The sequence below is a fragment of the Elephas maximus genome, chromosome X (assembly GCF_024166365.1).
Source record: "Elephas maximus indicus isolate mEleMax1 chromosome X, mEleMax1 primary haplotype, whole genome shotgun sequence".
Classification (NCBI taxonomy): domain Eukaryota; kingdom Metazoa; phylum Chordata; class Mammalia; order Proboscidea; family Elephantidae; genus Elephas; species Elephas maximus.
In genome coordinates, this window is record NC_064846.1 from 176,943,113 (window position 1) to 176,967,383 (window position 24,271).

The following is a 24,271-nucleotide window of genomic DNA, read 5'->3' on the forward strand; positions in this document are numbered from 1 at the left end:
GGCCTCATGACACATAGAAGAATTCATACTGGAGAGAGGCCATATCAATGTAAAGAATGTGGGAAGGCCTTTTGTGATTGCTCTTCCCTCAGAAGACATATAAAAACTCATAGTGGAGGACTTACGAATGTAAGGAGCGTGAGAAAGCCTATCCTTGTTCATCACACCTCACATCACATATAAGATCTCACTGTGGAGAGACTACTCTGTCAAAACGGGGGCGTTTCATCCTTAATTCTATAATTTCAAACAGCAAATTTCTGAAAGTCAGTGATAAAAGAACAAAGTTTCTCAGTGTGTAACAAAGCAGTACTACCTCTAAGAAGGAGTCATTAGAAATCCTTTGTGCCTATGAAAGTTTCATTTTCACTATGGGGTCGTCCTCACCAGTGTTTGTTACTTTCTCAGTCCAAGCTAAAATTTACCTTTCGGAAAGTCTTTGACTATAACAAATAAGCCTGTAGGGAATACCCAGGAGCAAATGTGGTTTTATATTTGTTAATATTTTTATAGATGTTATTTTGTATACAATGAAATACACTCTTCTTGTATTTGGTTTAAGAGTGTTTTTTGAAAAAAATGGTATTCCATGGAAATTCCACTTTGGAATATAAGCTGACAGTTCCTTCGAAATCTAAACACAGGCCTCCCATTCTGATCTAGCAGTAATACTCCTAGGTATTTACCCACATGAGTTAAAAACATATATCCATATAAAAACCTGCTCACAAATGTTTATAGCAGCTTTCTTCATAATTACAATAATTGAAAGCACCCAAAATGTCATTGAATAGGTAAATCTGAAAACAAATGGTGAGACATCCATACAATGGTTTATTATTCAGTGATGAAAATAATTAAGCTATCAAGGTAGGAAAAGTTATGGAAGAATCTCAAATCCACACTAAGTGAAAGAAGCCGGTCTAGAAAAGCTACATCCTGTGTGATCCCAAGCCTATGACATTCTGGAAAAGTATGAAGTGTAGAGGCAGTACAAAGATCATTGATTGCCAGGGGTTTGGGGAGAGGGAGGAGGAACGAATAGGTGGAGCCCAGGAAATTTTTACAACTGTGTAACTATTCTGTAAGATATGTAATGATGGACTGATGACAGTATGCATTTGTCAAAACCTATAGGAGTATAAACACAAAGAGTGAACTCTGATGAAGTCTATGTATTTTAGTTGAAAACCACATCTCACTATTGATGTGCCCGTTGTTAGAAACGTATCCCACACCACAGGAATGCAACATACTAACAATAGGAGAAACACTGGTTGTAGGTGGGATGCATGGGGAGTCTGTACTTGATGCACAATTTTTCAGTAAATACTCATGTCTCTGAAAACAAAGTGAATTTCAAAACTATGAAAAATATGGAATCCCATTTTTGTTTTGTTTTTATAACAGAGGGTGCAGAATCTATTGAAGTTTCTTATATCTTTTTCGTATGAACTAAGTAGACATCATTTGTTTTTGTTTCTTATAACTGAATTTAAAAACTATTGTAAAATGCATGTAAAAAATAAATTTTGCCATTTTAACCATCTGAAGTGTACAAATTCATTAGTTACATTCACAATGTTGTGCAACCATCAACCCTAATTCAAAACTTCTTCATCCCATCCCATTTGGAACAAAGGAGAATGCAGAAAACCAAACACACACAGAAAATATTAGCCCAAAGTACTAAAGGGGTACATGAACCAGAGACTGCACCAGCCTGAGACCAGAACAACTAGATGGTGCCTGGCTGCCAGCAATGACTGTCCTACCAGGGAACACAACACAGTCTCTGACAAAACAAGATAAAAATGTAGAACAGAGCTCATATTCATGTTTGAGCAGATTTCATGGTCTTACAGAGACTGGAGGACCCCCCAAAACTATGGCCCCCGGACACACTGTGAACCGCTAACTGAAACCATTCTCCAAGCCCACTCATCAGACAAAGATTAGACAGGAGTGTAAAACCAAAAGTAATAAGCATGAGGAATGTGCTTCTTAGTTCAATTAGATTTATAAGACCAAATAGGTAGCTCCTGCCCAAAAGCAGGATAAGAAGGCAGGAAAGGACAGGGAAATTGGTCAAATGGACACAGCGAACCCAGGGGATTCCAACTAATGCCACAAAACAATATGTATATAAATTTCTTAATACGAAACTTACTTGAGGTGTAATGTTTCACCTAAAGAATAAGAAAAGTTTTTTTTTCATCACCCCAAACAGAAACTCTCTACCCAACAAGCAATAAGTCCCCATTTCCACTCCCTCCAGCCCCCGGTAACTAATAATAAACTGTTCTCTCTGCCTTTGCCAGTTCTGGGCATTTCACATAAACAGAATTGTATGAAATTCGTCCTTTAGTGTCTGGCTTATTTCACTCGTCATAATATGTGTTCAAGGTTCATCCATCAACTTGCATGTACCAGAACTTCATTTCTCTTTGTGGTTGAATAAATATTCAATTTCTTCCTCTGTGGCATTAGTCGTTGATGCATAAATTTGAATAATGTTGGTATTAACTTTTCTTCCTTGTAGGCATATGGATATTATGGTGTCATTGACAACGTTGTAATTCAGGATCTTGAAATGTTCTTTTTGGTGATGAATGCGATTCCATTCCTCTTCAATTTGTCATTCCTGGCATAGTTGGTCATACGAATCTCTGAAATTGCCCATACCAGTCCATTTCACCTCAGTAATGCCTAGGATATTGATCTTTATGAGTTCTATTTCATTTCTGACAACTTCCAAAGCTGCAGAATTTCATTAATAATGCTAATGTGGGGCAGCGAACAGAGGATTGAGAAAATGCTCACCATCACTAGCCATTAAAGAAATGCAAATCAAAACCAAAATGAGGCAGGAAGAGAGGGGTATTCACTAAGTACAGAGCAGACAAAAATGTAGGCGACGGGAAGTACAAGTGAAGTAAACCAAAAGAAATTTCCTAAATACAACCAAAAGCTTCAAAGGCCAGAGTAGGAGGGACAGGTGTTTGGAGACCAGGGTTGCAAGGGACATGTAGGTCAATTGCATTAACAAAATGTATTAAGAAAACAGTCTGTGTTCCACTTTGGTGAGAGGCCTCTGGGGTTTTAAACGCTACCAAGTGGCCATCTAAGATGCATCATTTGGTCTGAACCCACATGGAGCAAAGGAGAATGAAGAACACCGAAGACTCAAGATAAATATAAGCCCAAGAAACAGGGCCACATAAACCAGAGACTCCACCAGCCTGAGACTCAAAGAACTAGATGGTGCCCGGCTGCTGGTGATCATTGCCCTGAGAGAACACAACAGAGAATCCCTGATGGAGCAGGACAATAGTGGGATGCAGATCTTAAATTCTCATAAAAAGCCGAGGCTTAATGGTTTGCCTGAGACCGAGGGACCTGACAGCCATGGTCCCCATACCCTTTGATAGCCCAAGATTGGAACCTTTCATGAAACCAACTCTACAGACAAGGATTGGCCTAGACTATAAGACAATGATGCTGCTGAGAAGTGAACTTCATGGCTCAAGGAGACACATAGGATTATGTGGTCAACTCCTGTGTGGTGGCGAGATGAGAAGGAAGAGGGGGACAGGAGCGGGCTGAATGGACACGGGGAATGCAGGGTGGAGAGGAGGAATGCGCTGTCTCAAAGGGAGAGCAGCTGGGACTGCATAGCAAGGTGTGCACAGCTTTTTGTATGAGAGACTGACTTGAATTGTAAACTTTCACCTAAACCACAATAAATTAAGGAAAACTATGAGCTACCTTCTCACTCCAACGTTATTGGCACATAACAACAACAAAAATAAAAACACAAAAATCAATGCTGGAGAGGTTGAAGGGATGTCATGGGTTGAATTATGTCTCCCGGAAATGTAGTAACTTGTTTAAGACATGATTCCTAGTATTCTGTGGTTGTCCTCCATTTTGTGATTGTAGTTTTATGTTAAAGAGGATTAGCGTGGGATGTAACACCCTTACCAGGTCACCTCCCTGATCCAATGAAAAGGGAGTTTCCCTGGAGTGTGGCATGCACCACCTTTCATGAGAGACAAAAGGAAAAAAAAGTAAGTAGAGACAGGGGAATCTCATAGCGCTAAGCAGTGCCGGGAGTAGAGCACATCCTTTGGACCCAGGGTCCCTGCTCAGAGAAGCTCCCAATCCTGGGGTAGACTGAGGAGAAGGCTGACAGTAAAAGCCTTTCCCTGGAGCCGACGTCTGAAATTTGGACTTTTAGCCTACTTTACTGTGAAGAAATAAATTTCTCTTTGTTAAAGCCATCCACTTGTGGTATCTCTGTTATAGCAGCACTAGATGACAAAGACAAAGGAGTTTGGAACTCTTATGCACTGCTGGTGAGAATGTAAAGTGGTACAACCATTTTGGAAGACGATTTGGTGCTTCCATAAAAAGCTAGAAGTAGAAATATCATAGGATTCAGTAATGCTACTCTTAGGAACATACCCTAGAGAAATAAGAATCATCACACAAATAGACATACCCATAACCAAGTTCACTGCAGCATTATCTACAATAGCAAAAAGATGGAAACAACCTAAGTGCCCATCGACAGGTGAATGGATGTCTTAGTCATCTAGTACTGCTATAACAGAAATGCCACAAGTGGATGGTTTTAAGAAAGAGAAATTTTATTCTCTTACTGTCCAGAAGGCTAGAAGTCTGAATTCAAGGCACTGTCATCTCCAAGGGAAGACTTTCTGTCTGTGCTGGCTCTGGAGGAAGTTCCTTGTCATGAGTCTTCGCTTGGTCTGGGAGCATCCCAGTGCAGGAACCTCAGGTCCAAAGGACACACACTGCTGCTGGCACTGCTTTCTTGGCGGTATGAGGTCCCCATGTCTCTCTGATGGTTTCTCTCTTTTATATCTCAGAAGAGATCGCCTTAAGACACTACCTAGGCTTGTAGACCTCATCAATATAACTGCCGCTAATTCAGCTTCTTACATCATGTTGATAGGATTTACAACACATAGAGAAATCTGAAGATAAAATGGTAGACAATCATACAAGGGAATGATGACCTATCGAAATTGAGAGATATTTGGGGGGGGGGAATCAATTCAATCCATGACAATGGGTAAACAACCTATGGTACCTGAACACAATGGAATACTATGCAAATATAATGAAGAATGATGAATCTGGGAAACATCTCACAACGCGGATGAGTTGGGAGGGCATTTTAATGAGTGTAATGGGTCAATCACAAAAGGACGAATACTTTATGAGACCACTATTACAAAAACTGATAGGAAGTTTTACACACAGAAACGATCCTGGATGGTTCAAAGGGAGAGGTGAGGAGGAAGAGAAAAATACTAGTGAATAGTTAAGAGGTAGCTTTGATGAAGGCTAAGGCACTATGCAATACTGGGGAAGTCAGCAGAGCTTGATCAAGCCAAGGTCATGGAAACTTCACAGACAAATCCAAATTCCCTGAGGGATCATATTACTGGGTTGAGGGCTGGGGACCATTGACTCAATAATATCTAGATCAATTGGCATAACATACTTTATAAGGAAAATGTTCTACATCCTACTTTGGCGAGTAGCATCTGTGGTCTTAAAAGCTCGTGAGCAGCCATCTAAGATACTCCACTTTTCTCACCTTGTCTGGACCAAGGAATAATGCAGAACACCACAGTCACAAGGTAAAGATTAGCTCAAAGCACTAATGAACAACTACCACAGCCTCCACCAGACAGTCCAGCACAACCAGGTGGTGCCCTGCTATCCACACCGACTGCTCTGACAGGGATCACGATAGAGGATCCGAGACAGAGCTGGAGGAAAAAGTAGAACAAAATCCAAACTGACAAGAGAAGACCAGACTTACTCGTATGACAGAGACTGAGAAACCCCGAGAGTATGGCCCCCAGACAGCCTTTTAACTCAGTACTGAAGTCACTCCTGAGGTTCACTCTTCAGATAAAGATTAGAAAGGCACATTAAAAGAAAAAAAAAAAAAGGGAAGTGAATTGTAGAAAATACGAATCTAGGACAATTGAAAGACTCCATCCCTGTTACTATTTTAACGCAAGTCCAGTCCCTAATCCTATTTCCCAAGATTCCCAAATGGGACATGGATATAGTCCCCATTTATTTCCTTAGAGCCTTTTTAAATGTTTTCTTTGTGTTTTGGAGACATTCCCCTTACATTAGTTATTCTCAGCTGGGGATTATTTTCCACCTCAGGATATCTGGCAATATTTGGAAACACTGCGAGGGAGGCACGTGCTAATACACTCTAGTGTTTTAGAGGTCAAGTAGGCTGCTGAACATTCTACATGCATCCTGGAGTATGCAGCCCTGGTGGAAGCTGTTGCACATGGACAAAAAACGACCTAACAGTATGGGACAAAATCCAGGGAAACATCAAAATTCCCTTTTACATGACAAAAGCCAACATCTACTTGAAACTTCACATGGTAATTCTTGTGCTGGTGATTTACCATATTAGCTCATTTAATCCTCATATCAACCACGTGGCACATGTTTTCATAGCCTCTCTTTCACAGATGAGGAAACTGAGGCACAGCGAAGGTAAACATATTTCTCAAAACCACCTTCTATTAAGGTGGCATCAAGATTTTCAAGCCAGGAAAGGAAAACCTAGGAGTTCACACTATTAACTGTACTGTTCCATCACCCATGGACACATGTGTCCAGCACAGGACATTAGCGATTTCTCTGGCAGGAAAACTCACTGTAGAGAAGCGTCTGCAGGGCTCCCTTTATGCCTGTTCACCAAGTTGTAGATGAAGGGCTTTGTCATGGAGGCGACCGCCGTGTACAGAACGGCAAACACCCCTGCACAAGTGATGTGGATGTAGAACACACAGACATAAGCAGGCAGGCTTTGTAGAACGAGGAGACAAACGAGAGGTGAGACCCACAGGAGAAAATGCTTTATACTTCCTGTTACGGATCGAATTTGTATCCCCCAAAATATGTGTTATAAACCTTATTCCCTATACTTGTGGATATAGTCCTATTTGGGAGTGTGGTTTCTTCGTTATGCTAATGAGGCAATATCAGCGCAAGGTATGTCTTAAGTCAATCTCTTTTGAGATGTAAAGAAAATCTGATTGAGCAAGCAACCAAGCAGGCAACCAGAAATGGGGAAGACAGATGCCACACCACATGAAGATAAGCAAGAAACTGAGATCAGAAGCTGAGAAGAGACAAGGACCTTCCCTCAGAGGCCACAGAGAAAGGAAGCCTTCCCTAGAGCTGGTGCCCTGAATTTGAACTTCCAGCTCCCTAAACTGTTGAGAAAATAACTTTGTTTGTTACACCCACCCACATGTGTTATTTCTGTTTTATCAACACTAGGCAACTAAGAATTTGTTATGGGACAGTGGGATGCTGCTCTAAAAATATCTAAAATGTGGAAGTGGTTTTCGAATTGGGCAATAGGAAAAGCCTCGAAGAGTTTTAATGTGCGTAATAGTCAAAGCCTAGATGGTCTTCAAGAGAAGGTCGGTAAAATTATGGACATCAAAAGCCATTCTGGTGAGGGCTCAGAAAGAAGTGAGGTGAGCCATAGAAAATTCTCTATCATTTTAAAGAGTACGTTTGGTGCCATCAACAGAATGTTGCTAGACATGTGGACATTAAATGTGCTTCTGCTGGGGCTTTAAAAGGAGATCATGTGATTGGACGATGGAGGAGGACTAATTCTTTTTAGGCAATGTCAAATAGCTTGCCTGAATTATGTCCAAATGTTTTGTGGGAGGCAGACCTTATAACTGATGACCTGGGATATAAGGGTGAGGGGATTTCTCAGCAAGGTCTTAAAGACGTCACATGGTTTCTTTTTACTGCTAATAGTAAAATGCAAGAGGAAAGAGATGGACTTAAAAGTGAACTGTGCAACATGAAAACAGAACTTAAAGGTTTGGAAAATTCTGTTGAACAAACTAAGGACACGTGTCCTAGAGTGTTTGTCAAGGATGTGGCTGCAAAAGGAAAGCCCTCTGCCTCTTGGAATTCTACAGGCAAGTAAGTGGGTAGAGGAAGTACATCTGTTGTCCTCCAAAAGAAGAATAATCCCTGCGGCTGCTCTGAGATCAGTAGAATAGTTGGAAGGAACAGCAGAACCAGGGCTGACTGATTGTCAAAGGGTTGGACCAAGAACTCTTGGGTTCCAAAGGGTGTAGACACACCCTCCTAGGTTTCAAAGACTTGAATCTCCACCAACTCGGTTTTGGCATGTGGGGCTGCCATTCAGTTGTGCCAAGAGGATTGGTCTGCTGCTCAAAGCTGAGAGAGTGGGGTTGCCATGCTCAAGGGGCAGGAGAATGGTGTCTGCCAGGGTCGAGGGGAAATAGTCGCCACTAAGGTGGACTAGTAGGATAGGGGCACCTAAAGCCAAGGGAGCAGAGTTGCCAACCCAGTGGCCTTGGAAGTTAGGTGTGAAACCCCAAGCCGAGAGACCTCCAACCAGAATCCAGAAAGCATGGCCAACACCCACTCTCTGGAGGGTGGGAACATTGCCCAGATGCTCTCAGGGAACAGAGGATCAGTTTCAATCCTTGAAAACTAATGAAATTTGTCTTGCTGGGTTTTGGAATTGGTTGGTGCCCATTATCCCTTCTTTCCCTCCAATTTCTCCCATTTGTAATGGAAATGTTTACCTTGTGCCTATTCCACCATTGTACTTTGGAAACAGGTAACTTGTAGTCTAGGTTTCACAGGTTTACAGATGCAAAGGAATTTTGACATCTTTGATTTTCAGTACTCAGAAGATGAGATTTTGGGCTTGGAGTTGATTTAAGACATTTAGGATGGTGTGACATGGTGAATGTTTTTTGCATGTGGTGAGGACATGAATTTGGGGGAAGTCAAAAATAAAATGTTATGTATTGAGTTGTGTCCCCCAGAAATCTGTGTTGTAAATCCTAAACCCTATCCCTGTGGTTATAATTCCGCCTGGGAGTGGGTTTTCTTATGTTATGGAGACAGTATTAGCGAAGATAGTATGAATCATTTTTGTAATCTCAGAAATCCTACTTGCTTAAATCAATCTGTTTTGAGATATAAAAAGAGAAATTTTAAGCAAGGAACCTAACAAACATCCAGAGATTGAGGGAAAGACATGCCACATCACGTGAAGATCATCAAGGAACAGAGAAACACGACCTGAGACAAGGACGTTCCCCTGGAGCCGACAGAAAGAGATAGCATTTCCCTAGAGGCAGCACCCTGAATTTAGGCTTCTAGCCTCCTAAACTGTGAGAAAATAAATTTGTTAAAGCCACCCACTTCTGGTATTTCTGTTACAGCAACTCTAGGTAACTAAGTCACTTCCCTTCCTTTCTTCAGATGCTCAGTATATAATACGCAGTTTCTGCATATATGAAAAGGATCCGAGCAAGAGGAAGAAAAACCATAACGTCTGTCACAATATATAACACAAGGTTATTGATGAAGGTGTTGGAGTAGGCAAGCTTGAGGACTTTGGTGAGCTCACAGAAATAGCGTGGGATTTCAATCACTGCACAGAAAGTGCCAGCTCAGTCAAAGGGGCAGGAAGAGCACCCAGCATGCTGACAAGCCAAGGGTTTTGAATGACTGTGTAGTGCTGAGACAGAAAGGTCCACATAAACCAGAGGGTCCATCACCCTGACACCAGAAGAACTAGATGGTGCACAGCTACCACCAATGACTGCCCTAACAGGGAACACAATAGAGAGCCCCTGACAGAGCAGGAGAAAAGCACCGTGCAGAACTCAAATTCTAGTAAAAAACCAGACTTAGTGGTCTGACGGAGACAGGAGGAACCCCCGAAAACATGACCCCCGGACTCTCTGTTCACCCAGAACTAAAACCATTCCCAAAGCCAACTCTTCAGACGTAGAATAGACTGCACTATAACACATAAAATGATACTCTTGAAGAGTGTGCTTCTTAGTTCAAGAAGATACACAGGACTAAATGGGCAGTTCCTGTCCAGAGGCGAGATGAGACAGCGAAAGGGATAGGAGCTAGTTGAATGGACACGGAAAATCCGGGGTGGAAAGGAGAAATATGTGGTCACATTACATGGATAGCAACTAGGGTCACATAACAATGTGTGTATAAACTTTTGTATGAGAAACTAACTTGAGCTGTAAATTTTCAACTAAAGCACACATACAAAACAGAACAGGGCTTGTTGGATTTGAGGTGGTGGGGCTGCCAGAGGGATTAGAAGAATGGGGCCGCCCAAGGCAAGGAAGCAGTGTTGCCATCGCAGTGGGCTTCAAAGCCCAAGATCAAGCTCAGGATTCAGGGGCCTACACCCAGAATCCAAAGATCATGGTCAACACCTAGACTTTGGAATGCAGGGTCATTGCCTGGATGTTCTCAGAGAACAGAGGATTATTTTGAAGCCTTGAGGGATAATATATGTTGGGGGGCTGGGTTCTGGACTTACTTGGTGCCTCTTATCCCTTCTTTCCCTCTAACTTGCCCCTCTTGTGCTGGAAATGTTAACCTTGTTTCTGTTCTAGTATTGTACTTTGGAAACAGATAATTTGTAGCCTAGATTTCACAGGTTCACAGATGAAGAGGAATTTGGTCCGAGAATGGAATATGCTTCAAGTTTCACCCGTATTTGATTTAGATGACTTTGAAGATGAGATTTTGAACTTAGAATTGATTTAAGATTTTTGGAATGATGTGATGGGGTGAATGGGTTTTGCATGTGGCAGATATATTAATTTTGGGGGCCACAGCATGGAATGTTACAGACTGAATTGTGTCTTCCAAAAGTATTGTCATAAATCCTGCCCTGTATATCTCTGGTCATATTCCCATTTGGGAATGGGTTGCCTTTGTTATGCTAATGAGACAGGATTAGTGCTGGTTGTGTCTTGAGTCAATGTCTTTTGAGATATAAAAGAGACCCAACAAGTAAGCCAGAGAAACTGAGATGGAGAAAGAGAGTTGACAAGCCACATGAAGAACACTCGGGAGCACCTCGGGAAGAGATAAGGACCTTCTCCGAATTGTATTTATTTTGTTGTTGTTGAGAATATACACAGCAAAACATACAGCAATTCAACAGTTTCTATATGTACCATTTAGTGACATTGATTACATTCTTCAAGTTGTGTAACCATTCTTGTCCTCCTTTTCTGAGTTCTTCCTTCCCCATTAACATAAATTCATTGCTCCCTAAGTTTCCTATCTAATCTTTCCTGCTGCTGTTGTCAATTTGATCCCACATAGATAATTCCTAAAAGGGCCCGATGCTCCAGGCAGGCATTTTTTACGAGTTAAACAATTGTTTAGGTTTAAGAAGACTTCAGGGGATATCTTTGGTTTAACGTTTAATGTTTATCTCAGGACAATAGTTCAGGGGTTCATTCAACCTTCATGGATTTAGGAAGTCGGAATCCATGAGAATTTGAAATTCTTATCTGTATTTTATCCCTTTTTATGAGGACTCATCTATAGAGTCTTTGATCAGAATGTTCAGTAATGGTAGTTGGGTACCACCCACTTCTACTGGTCCGATGGTATTGGAAGCAGTTTTTCATGGAGACAATTATCTGCACTTTCCATATCTTCCTTATATTCCTGACTCAAGTGTTTCCTCTGTTGCTGCCGGTGAATACAGACCAACTCTTATGCCTTTCATGGCCCCTTGTAAGTGTTTAAGACCCCAGTCACTACACAACTAACTAGAAGGTATAAGTACTAAATATGTGATTAGGCCACTTAATCAGAATATCCCATGAAACCATGATCCTAAACCTCAAACCAAGTAAACAAATCTGAAGAGATTTAAGCTGATTCAGCATCTACTTCGTTTTTGAACGTTGTAAATATCTCTCACAAACCATTTCCATCTTCATCTTTTTTTAGTTTTATTGTGCTTTAAGGAAAAAAAAATTTTAAATAACAGTTTACAAGTCAGATAAGTCGCACATATAAAAATTTATATAACCTTGCTATGCTGAGATCTTGAGGGCCTATGCATCTGCATTCTATCCCTCACCCACCTGGATAAGAGACTAGGCTGGATGTGGGGTCTTTACATCTCGAAAATCCCATATTCCAAGAATCACCAAGTCGTGAGGGTGGGTGGGCGTGTCCAAGTCAGACAAGTCCTTGGATAGAACTGTTGATCCGCTGGGAGTTAAAAAACTAACAGGCAGGAGGCAGGGCCAAGATGGCGGACTAGGTAGACGCTACCTCGGATCCCTCTTGCAACAAAGATTCGGAAAAACAAGTGAATCGATCACATACATAACAATCTATGAACCCTGAAAAACAAACACAGGTTTAGAGATGGAGAACGAACAAATACGGGGAAGCAGCGATTGTTTTCAGAGCCTGGAGCCAGCGTACCAGTCAGGTAACCTTTGGCGCCCGACTTAGGTCAGGGCCCAGGGGATCTCACGGCACAAACAAGGGGCCCAGCCCTAGCCAACGAACTCTCTCCGGGAGGGGGCCCAGCCGATTCCCCCGGCGGGCGTGGCGACGCAGCCGATGGGAGGCAGTGACAGGTCTTGGAGTGGGGAGAGCAGCGTCCCAGCCGGGGAACCGTCCCGCCGGGATTTTGACTGGGAGCAGGCACGGCATAAGCATGGAGAGCTGCTCCATTCCCCTGAACTATCCCCGGGAGGGGGCCCAGCCGGTTTGCGCGGGGGACGTGGCGACGCAGCCGGTGGGAGAAGTCCCCGGGAGGCAGCGACTGGTCTTGGAGCGGGGAGAGCAGCGTCCCAGCCGGGACACGCGGTCACGGCACAAGCACGGGGAGCTGCTCCACTCACCTGAACTGACCCCGGGAGGGGGCCAAGCCGGTTCTCGGGGGCTGCACGGCGACACGGCTGGCGGGACGAGAAGTCCCCGGGAGGCAGTGACTGATTTTGGAGTCGAGAGTGCACCGTCCCAGCAGGGGAACCTTGACGTTGGGCGTGGGGCTGGCAGCAGAGGATCTGACCGTGACTTCAGCGGGCCAGACCCCCCGGGGGCAATCTCCACACAGCCAGCACACATAGGTGACGAGCCCCGCGGAAATCTCAGATATAATAGTCATTCCAAGCAAGACAAGCAACTCTGGCTATATTCTGAGGTGCTACTCTCCTATCTCTCTAATCCCTCCCCCACCCTCCCCAGGCAGCTTCATTAACATCCGAATTGCCTGAGCCAGAGGGATAACTCTGATAGGGATCTGAGAGCACCTTTTTTTTAGCGGATTTTCTGGAAAAACTAGTTTCCCAGTGATGGCTTGGAGACAGCAGTCCATATCAAACCACATAAAGAAGCAGACCATGACAGCTTCTCCAACCCCCCAAACAAAAGAATCTAAATCTTTCCCAAATGAAGATATAATCCTGGAATTATCAGATACAGAATATAAAAAACTAATTTACAGAATGCTTCAAGACATCACAAATGAAATAAGGCAAACTGCAGAAAAAGCCAAGGAACACACTGATAAAACTGTTGAAGAACTCAAAAAGATTATTCAAGAACATAGTGGAAAAATAAATAAGTTGCAAGAATCCATAGAGAGACAGCATGTAGAAATCCAAAAGATTAACAATAAAATTACAGAATTAGACAACGCAATAGGAAGTCAGAGGAGCAGACTCGAGCAATTAGAATGCAGACTGGGACATCTGGAGGACCAGGGAATCAACACCAACATAGCTGAAAAAAAATCAGATAAAAGCATTAAAAAAAATGAAGAAACCCTAAGAATCATGTGGGACTCTATCAAGAAGGATAACTTGCGTGTGATTGGAGTCCCAGAACAGGGAGGGGGGACAGAAAACACAGAGAAAATAGTTGAAGAACTCCTGACACAAAACTTCCCTGACATCATGAAAGACGAAAGGATATCTATCCAAGATGCTCATCGAACCCCATTTAAGATTGATCCAAAAAGAAAAACACCAAGACATATTATCATCAAACTCGCCAAAACCAAAGATAAAGAAAAAAATTTAAAAGCAGCCAGGGAGAAAAGAAAGGTCTCCTTCAAGGCAGAATCAATACGAATAAGTTCAGACTACTCAGCAGAAACCATACAGGCAAGAAGGGAATGGGACGACATATACAGAGCACTGAAGGAGAAAAACTGCCAGCCAAGGATCATATATCCAGCAAAACTCTCTCTGAAATATGAAGGCGAAATTAAGACATTTACAGATAAACACAAGCTTAGAGAATTTGCAAAAACCAAACCAAAGCTACAAGAAATACTAAAGGATATTGTTTGGTCAGAATACCAATAATATCAGATACCAGCACAACATAAGGTCACACACAAAACAGAATGTCCTGGTATCAACTCAAATAGGGAAATCACAAAAACAAACAAATTAAGATTAATTAAAAAAAATACACATAACAGGGAATCACGGAAGTCAATAGGTAAAAGATCACAATAATCAAAAAGAGGGACTAAATACAAGGCGATATAGAACAATACAAGTTAGGTTTTTACTTAGGAAAATAGGGGTAAATAATAAGGTAACCACAAAAAGGTATAACAACTCCATAACTCAAGATAAAAGCCAGGAAAACGTAACGACTCAACTAACATAAAGTCAAACACTATGAAAATGAGGATCTCACAATTTACTAAGAAAAACGTCTCAGCACACAAAAGTATGTGGAAAAATGAAATTGTCAACAACACAGATGAACAGGCATCGAAATGACAACACTAAAAACTTATTTATCTATAATTATGCTGAATGTAAATGGACTAAATGCACCAATAAAGAGACAGAGAGTCACGTACTGGATAAAGAAACACGATCCATCTATATGCTGCCTACAAGAGACACACCTTAGACTTAGAGACACAAACAAACTAAAACTCAAAGGATGGAAAAAAATATATCAAGCAAACAATAAGCAAAAAAAAAGGAGGAGTAGCAATATTAATTTCTGACAAAATAGACTTTGGACTTAAATCCACCACAAAGGATAAAGAAGGACACTATATAATGATAAAAGGGACAATTGATCAGGAAGACATAACCATATTAAATATTTATGCACCCAATGACAGGGCTGCAAGATACATAAGTCAAATTTTAACAGAACTGAAAAGTGAGATAGACACCTCCACAACTATGGTAGGAGATTCAACACACCACTTTCGGAGAAGGACAGGACATCCAGTAAGAAGCTCAATAGAGACACTGAAGACCTACTTACAACAATCAACCAACTTGACCTCATTGACTTATACAGAACTCTCCACCCAACTGCTGCAAAGTATACTTTTTTTTCTAGCGCACATGGAACATTCTCTAGAACAGACCACATATTAGGTCATAAAACAAACCTTTGCAGAGTCCAAAACATCGAAATATTACAAAGCGTCTTCTCAGACCACAAGGCAATAAAACTAGAAATCAATAACAGAAAAACTAGGGTAAAGAAATCAAATACTTGGAAAATGAACAATACCCTCCTGAAAAAGGACTGGGTTATAGAAGACATCAAGGAGGGAATAAGGAAATTCATAGAATGCAACGAGAATGAAAATACTACCTATCAAAACCTGTGCGACACAGCAAAAGCAGTGCTCAGAGGCCAATTTGTATCGATAAATGCACACATACAAAAAGAAGAAAGAGCCAAAATCAGAGAACTGTCCCTATAACTTGAACAAATAGAAAGTGAGCAACAAAAGAATCCATCAGGCACCAGAAGAAAACAAATAATAAAAATTAGAGCTGAACTAAATGAATTAGAGAACAGAAAAACAATTGAAAGAATTAACAAAGCCAAAAGCTGGTTCTTCGAAAAAATTAACAAAATTGATAAACCATTGGCTAGACTGACTAAAGAAATACAGGAAAGGAAACAAATAACCCGAATAAGAAACGAGAAGGACCACATCACAACAGAGCCAAATGAAATTAAAAGAATCATTTCAGATTACTATGAAAAATTGTACTCTAACAAATTTGAAAACCTAGAAGAAATGGATGAATTCTTGGAAAAACACTACCTACTTAAACTAACACATTCAGAAGTAGAACAACTAAATAGACCCGTAACAAAAAAAGAGATTGAAACGGTAATCAAAAAACTTCCAACAAAAAAAGTCCTGGCCCGGACGGCTTCACTGCAGAGTTCTACCAAACCTTCAGAGAAGAGTTAACACCACTACTACTAAAGGTATTTCAAAGCATAGAAAATGACGGAATACTACCCAACTCATTCCATGAAGCCACCATCTCCCTGATACCAAAACCAGGTAAAGACATTACAAAAAAAGAAAATTATACACCTATATCCCTCATGAACATAGATGTAAAAATCATCAACAAAATTCTAGCCAATAGAATCCAACAATACATCAAAAAAAATACTTCACCATGATCAAGTGGGATTTATACCAGGTATGCAAGGCTGGTTTAATATCAGAAAAACCATTAATGTAATCCATCACATAAATAAAACAAAAGACAAAAACCACATGATCTTATCAATTGATGCAGAAAAGGCATTTGACAAAGTCCACCACCCATTTATGATAAAAACTCTTACCAAAATAGGAATTGAAGGAAAATCCCTCAACACAATAAAGGACATCTATGCAAAGCCAACAGCCAATACCACTCTAAATGGAGAGAACCTGAAAGCATTTCCCTTGAGAACGGGAACCAGACATGGATGCCCTTTATCACGGCTCTTATTCAACATCGTGCTTGAAGTCCTAGCCAGGGCAATTAGGTTAGACAAAGAAATAAAGGGTATCCGGATTGGCAAGGAGGAAGTAAAGCTATCAGTATTTGCAGATGACATGATCGTATACACGGAAGACCCTAAGGAATCCTCCAGAAAACTACTGAAACTAATAGAAGAGTTTGGCAGAGTCTCAGGATATAAAATAAACATACAAAAATCACTTGGATTCCTCTACATCAACAAAAAGGACACCGAAGAGGAAATCACCAAATCAATACCATTCACAGTAGCCCCCAAGAAGATAAAATACTTAGGAATAAATCTTACCAAGGATGTAAAAGACCTATACAAAGAAAACTACAAAGCTCTACTATAAGAAATTCAAAAGGACATACTTAAGTGGAAAAACACACCCTGCTCATGGATAGGAAGACTTAACATAGTAAAAATGTCTATTCTACCAAAAGCCATCTATACATATAACGCACTTCCGATCCAAATTCCAATGTCATATTTTAGGGGATAGAGAAACAAATCACCAATTTCATATGGAAGGGAAAGAAGCCCCGGATAAGCAAAGCATTACTGAAAAAGAAGAAGAAAGTGGGAGGCCTCACTCTACCTGATTTCAGAAGCTATTATACAGCTACAGTAGTCAAAAGAGCCTGGTACTGGTACAACAACAGGCACATAGACCAATGGAACAGAATTGAGAACCCAGATATAAATCCACCCATGTATTCCATGTATGAGCAGCTGATATTTGACAAAGGACCAGTGTCAGTTAATTGGGGAAAAGATAGTCTTTTTAACAAATGGTGCTGGCATAACTGGATATCCATTTGCAAAAAAAATGAAACAGGACCCATACCTCACACCATGCACAAAAACTAACTCCAAATGGATCAAAGACCTAAACTTAAAGACTAAAACGATAAAGATCATGGAAGAAAAAATAGGGACAACCCTAGGAGCCCTAATACAAGGCATAAAGAGAATACAAAACATTACCAAAAATGATGAAGAGAAACCCGATAACTGGGAGCTCCTAAAAATCAAACACCTATGCTCACTAAAGGCTTCACCAAAAGAGTAAAAAGACCACCTACAGACTGGGAAAGAATTTTCAGCTATGACATCTCAGACCAGCGCCGGATCTCCAAAATCTATATGATTCTGTCAAAACTCAACCACAAAACGACAAACAACCCAATCAAGAAGTGGGCAAAGGATATGAACACACATTTCACTAAAGAAGATATTCAGGCAGCCAACAGATACATGAGAAAATGCTCCCGATCATTAGCCATTAGAGAAATGCAAATTAAAACTACGATGAGATTCCATCTCACACCAACTAGACTGGCATTAATCCAAAAAACACAAAATAATAAATGTTGGAGAGGCTGCGAAGAGATTGGAACTCTCATACACTGCTGGTGGGAATGTAAAATGGTACAACCACTTTGGAAATCCATCTGGCATTATCTTAAACAGTTAGAAATAGAACTACCATACAACCCAGAAATCCCACTCCTCGGAATATACCCTAGAGAAACAAGAGCCTTCACACAAACAGATATATGCACACCCATGTTTATTGCAGCTCTGTTTACAATAGCAAAAAGCTGGAAGGAACCAAGGTGTCCGTCAACGGATGAATGGGTAAATACATTGTGGTATATTCACACAATGGAATACTACGCATCGATAAAGAACAGTGACGAATCTCTGAAACATTTCATAACATGCAGGAATCTGGAAGGCATTATGCTGAGCGAAATGAGTCAGAGGCAAAAGGACAAATATTGTATAAGACCACTATTATAAGATCTTGAGAAATAGAAAAAACTGAGAAGAACACATACTTTTGTGGTTACGAAGGGGGGAGGGAGAGAGGGAGGGAGGCAGAGGGTTTTTTATTGATCAATCAGTAGATAAGAACTGCTTTGGGTGAAGGGAAAGACAACACTCAATACAAGGAAGGTCAGCCCAATTGGACTGGACTAAAAGCAAAGAGGTTTCCGGGATAAAATGAATGCTTCAAAGGTTAGCGGAGCAGGGGCTGGGGTCTGGGGAACATGGTTTGAGGGGACTTCTAAGTCAATTGGCAAAATAATTCTATTATGAAAACATTCTGCATCCCACTTTGAAATGTGGCGTCTGGGGTCCTAAATGCTAACAAGCTGCCATCTAAGGTACATCAATTGGTCTCAACCCACCTGGAGCAAAGGAAAATGAAGAACACCAAGGTCACGCAACAACTAAGAACCCAAGAGACAGAAGGGGCCACATGAACCAGAGACCTACATCATCCTGAGACCAGAAGAACTAGTTGGTGCCCGGCCACAATCGATGACTGCCCTGTCAGGGAGCACAACAGAGAACTCCTGAGGGAGCAGGAGATCAGTGGGATACAGACCCCAAATTCTCATAAAAAGACCATACTTAATGGTCTGACTCTGACTAGAGGAATCCCGGCGGCAAAGCTCCCCAGACCTTCTGTTCGCACAGGACAGGAACCATCCCCGAAGACAACTCATCAGACATGAAAGGGACTGGTCAGTGGGGGGAGGGGGGGGAGGAGAGATGCTGATGAAGAGTGAGCTAATTAAATCAGATGGACACTGGGGAGTGTGTTGGCAACTCTTGTCTGGAGGGGGGATGGGAGGATAGAGAGAGAGGGAAGCTGGCAAAATTGTCATGAAAGGGGAGACTGAAAGGGCTGACTCAATAGGGGGAGAGCAAGTGGGAGTACGGAGTAAGATGTATGTAAACTTATATGTGACAGATTGATTGGATTTGTAAACGTTCACTTGAAGCTTAAGAAAAGTTAATAAAAAAAAACTAACAGGCAAAAGAAGGGATGTGCAACACAGAGGTTTAGTCAGAGAATTCTCCTTTCTTCCATCTACAACAGTTCATCAACTGTTTTCCTTATCATGTGAGTTGGCTCTCGAATCATGAAAAGATACACATTCTGTAGTTTGCCACCTCTCATTTGTACTTAAATAACCAAGTTGTTTATGTCAGGAAGCCTCTAAATTGTAGTTTTGGTGGAGTAGAATTTGATCCAAGGATATCTAAATGTGTTTATTTTCATCTTTTCAGTAATGAAAAAGGAGCCCTGTTGGCACAGTGGCTAAGTGTTCAGCTCCTAACGAAAGATAGTTTGAAACCCACCAGCTGCTCTGCGGAAGGAAGATGTGACAGTCTGCTTCTGTAAAAATTACAGCCTTGGAAACCCTACGGGACAATCCTATTCTGTCCTATAGAGTCCTTATGAGTTGCAATCCACTCGACGTCAACAGATCAGTAATCCAATTCTCTGTGCCATGATAGACACGTAATCTAACAATGTGGATACTTCTTTGATTTTCCTTTCCCTCTGTGTAAGAGCTTTCAAAATGGAAGCATTTGGTGTATCTGAAAAGGCTAGTTCGAGCTTAGGCCTTGTAACTCCATTTTGTTATTTCCGCTTTTACATGACAACAGTTAATTTTCGTACAGGCTTAATCTGGTATCTAAAGAAATATTTCTCTTTGTAACCAAGCTAAGAAAGAATGTTGTCAGCTTTTCCCCAGGGTCCCTGGATACAAACAGTGTACCTAACCTGTACATTCTCAGAAAAAATTGTCTTGAAAACCTGTGCAGAGAAGCTCCTTAACCAGGGGAAGACTGATGACAAGGACTTTCCCCAAGACCTAAAAGAGAGAAAGCCTTCCCCCGGAGATGGCACCCTTAATTTGTACTCGCAGTATTCTAGACAGTGAGAGAACAAATTTCTGTTTATTAAAGCCATCCACCTGTGGTATTCCTGTTATAGCAGCACTAGGTAACTAAGAATTTGGCAGTAGGAGTGGGGTGGTGGCGTGCTGCTTTGACAGATACCTAATATGTGGAAGCTGTTTTTCAACTGGGAATGGATAGAGGCTGGACGAGTTTTAAAGTGCCTAAGAGTAGAAGCATAGATTGCCTTGAAGAGAGTGTTGGTGGAATTCTGGACATCAAAGACAATTGTGGTGAGGACTCAGAAGAAAGGGAAAAGAGCTGTTAAAGCCATCCACTTGGGGAATTTCTGATATAACAGCACTAGATGAGTAAGACAACAGGTGAGCCTGGGGCTCCCTCCACTGGGCACTGGTTTGGGGTTCATGTTCCAAAACGCTATAAGCTGACTTTAGGAGAATTTCAGTGATCACTTTGGGAAAATGAGTTCCCATTTGCATTGTCTATTTTCCTCTGTGGGGCACTTTTTTGGTGATCAGCTTTTGTCAGAGGGTCTGATATACCTCCATGTGAGACTCTGGCAAGTTAATCAGTTTTATCTAAAACCTGTGATTTTGTTGAACTGACTTGATCTTACCAAAGAAATGCTGTATACCTTTTAAGAAACTGGAATCCCTATTTGTTTTCTCTTATGTTGTTTAAGGGTAGAAGCTTGATTTGTGAGCTGACCTCACAGACCAGTAAGTTTATGATGTTCTTCTGTCCTCTTTTGTTGTGAAGCTTGACTCTGATCTAGTAAGTGTAATCATAGTAATCTTTTAGTCCACTCAGTCCTATGTAGTTAATTTCAGTTCCACAGAATCCTGGGTCAGCAACAGTCTGTATACCCATCAACTTCTACACGAGAGTTCTGGAAATCTTAATTCACCCTAGCGTATTCCATCTTCAAAATATCACACCTTTTTTCATAAGTCCAATGTAGTCCATCTTTTGTAGGACTATTTTGATCAAGCATTTTCAGTGAGGCAGCAAATTTAAAAACTTATATGCAAATGACAAAACTTTAAAAGGCCATGATTAACTTATAATAATTCATAAAAGTGAAAGATCTGATGGAAACTAATTAGAAAAGTAATGCAAAGTCAAATGAAGTGAATTTAAAAATATTTAGAAAAAATTACTAAAAAATAACTAACCTTATCTTCAAAGAACTTTGGATATAACACATAGTAATCTTGAGATGTAATACTATACAGTCAGGATACCATATTTTTACACGAACAATGTGTACCTTCTACTTTTGTTTTGCAACCGTGCCTTTCCCCATGAAGTATTTTGTTAAGCGCTGTATGCTAGTTTTTATTACAGCAACATGAAAAAAATTGGCACAGCGGCACTTATGAAAATGCCTTGTGGGGGGAAGGTGCAGTTTTCAAAGAAAAACAAAAGGCCCTCGTTATTTGTGTAAAAATACAGGATACCCCAAATATAACAAGATCATCAAGTTTTTGGAGCCCTGGTGGCACAGTTGTTATCAGCTCTGTTGCTAAACCAAAGGTTAGTGGTTCAAATCCACCAGCAACTCCTTGGAATCCCTATGGGGCATTCTACTCAAAATTGACTAGACAGCAACCGATTTGGTTTTGGTGTTTTGGATTAAGTCTCTAAACATCTGAATAGTAATTTAAAAAAAAAAAAACCTCCGTAGGTAAATGATGCGAATTCCCCATTAAAAACATTGCCTCAGATGATGCTAGATTCAAAAGAAAAAATGAAAAATTAAAACATAAAATTATGACAGTATCATGTGCTTGTTGTCTAGTATCAGGCACGCTGACACATAAATTTTTAACGCAAAGAAAATTTGACACTTCTGATTTGACAACACATTTCATGTAACTCATAACACATTCAATAAATCTTTTCAACAGTCTTTGTTATATATCTTTTGTTGAATCTAAAATTTATTTTCTAATGTTTTTGTTTTTGTTGGGAATATGCACAGCAAACCATACACCAATTCAACAGTTTCCATATGTACAATTTAGTGACAGATGATATTCTTCAAGGTGTGCAACCATTCTCATCATCCTTTTCTAAGCTGTCCTTTCCCTATTAACATAAATTCACTGACTCCTGAGATTCCTGTCAAATCTTTGGAGTTGCTGCTGTCAATTTGATACCTTATAGTTATTAAAAGTTTATAATGTTCAATGCAGACATTTTTCAGTAGTTAAGCTAAACATCATTTGGTTTTAAGAAGACTTCAGGGAATTCTTACTGGTTTAAGGTTTAAAGACTATCTCAGGGGAAGAGTTTCAGGGGTTTATCCAACATTCATAACTGCAGGAAGTCTGGACTCCATGAGTTTTTTAAATTCTGTCCTACATTTTCCCCCTTTTCATCAGGATTCTTTTATAAAATCTTTGATCAAAACGTTCAGTAATTGTAGCTAGGCACAATCCAGTTCTTCTGATCACATGGCAAAGAAGGCAGTTGTTCATGGAGTCAATTAGCCACGTATTCCATATCTTCCTCCTATTCTCGACTCTCCTTCTTCTGTTGCTTCAGGTGAACAGAGTCCACCTGTGTACCTTGGATGGAAGCTTGTAAGCTTTTAAGACACCTGGCGCTACACAACAAACTAGAAGGTAGAGGAGAAGCACTAAACGTGTCATTCGGCCAATTAACTGGGATGTCCCATGAAACCATGGTCATAAACCTCCAAATCTCATGAGATTTAAGCAGCCTCAGCAAGTACTTTTGTTGTTGTTGTTAGTGTTGTGAATACATTACACAAATTTTGCTAATTCAACTTTTCATAGGTTCCAACTTACCGGTAGTTATTAGAATAATCGGCCATGCAACACTGCCCTTAATCAATGTGGTATTTCTATCACCTTTAACTCCATCTCATTTTCGTTTTCCTTTCCCTCTCACCTCAACAACCACTAATGAAATTTCTTCTCCACAAATTTACTTTTCTTGTCTTTTTATGAAGCCCTGGTATCGGAGTGGTTAAGCCCTCGACTGCTAATTGAAAGGTTGGCGGTTTGAACTCACCAGTCACTCCACAGGAGAAAGATGTAACGGTCTGCTTCCGTACATATTACAGCTTTAGAGCCCTATAGGGCAGTTCTATTCTGTCCTATAAGATTGCCCATGAGTCAGAATCGACTGGATGGCGGTGGACTTGGGTTTGCATTTTTACATCAGTCAACTCATACAGTATTTGTTCTTCTGCGATTGACTTATTTCACTCAGCAGAATGTCTTCCAGCTCCATCCGTATTGTAGCATGTGTACTGATAGTTCATTTCTTCTACATTTTGTTTATCCGTTCAAATGTAGATGGGCATTTATGTTGTTTCTACTTTTTGGCTATTGTGAACAGTGCTGCAGTGAACATGGATGTACAAGTCTCTGAGCCTCTGCTTGCAAGTCTTTTGGTTATGTAAGTAGGAGTGGAGTTGCTTGGTCACATGGAAGTTCTATTTTTAGTTTTTGAGGAACCACTACAGTTTTGCTGGAGGGCTTTACCATTTTGCATTCCGACTAGCAATAGGTGTTTCCAATTTCCCTACCTCCTAACTTGTTATTTTTCTTGATTCTTTTAATTTGGCTATCCTAGTGGAAGTGAAATGGTATGTCTATGGTTTTGATTTGCCCCTCTGTAATTGCTACTAAAGAGCATCCTCCTATTGAGTTTCTTAGAGCTATTTTTTACAGAAACTTTTACCCATGGAAGCAGCAGTCAAGAAATCAAATGATGAATTGGGCAAAACTATTGCAAAAGGCCAGTTTAAACTGTTAAAAGCTGAAATATCACTTTGAGAAATAAGGTGCACCTGACCCAACCAATAGTA

The 24,271-nt window shown here is 40.7% G+C and overlaps 1 protein-coding gene across 10 annotated transcripts in view; it reads left to right on the forward strand.

The window, feature by feature from the left end:
- Positions 1 to 24,271, forward strand: part of LOC126069370 (zinc finger protein 208-like) — a 464,532-nt gene that overhangs the window by 421,849 nt on the left and 18,412 nt on the right. Inside the window, exon 9 of one of the 10 annotated variants that reach the window (XM_049872689.1) lies at positions 168 to 281. The exons of the other annotated variants lie outside the window; for them this stretch is intronic. Coding sequence (XP_049728646.1) covers positions 168 to 183 — 16 coding nt within the window. The 3' untranslated portion in view covers positions 184 to 281. Of the gene's footprint in view, positions 1 to 167; positions 282 to 24,271 lie in introns of those variants that run through there. 10 annotated transcript variants of the gene reach the window in all.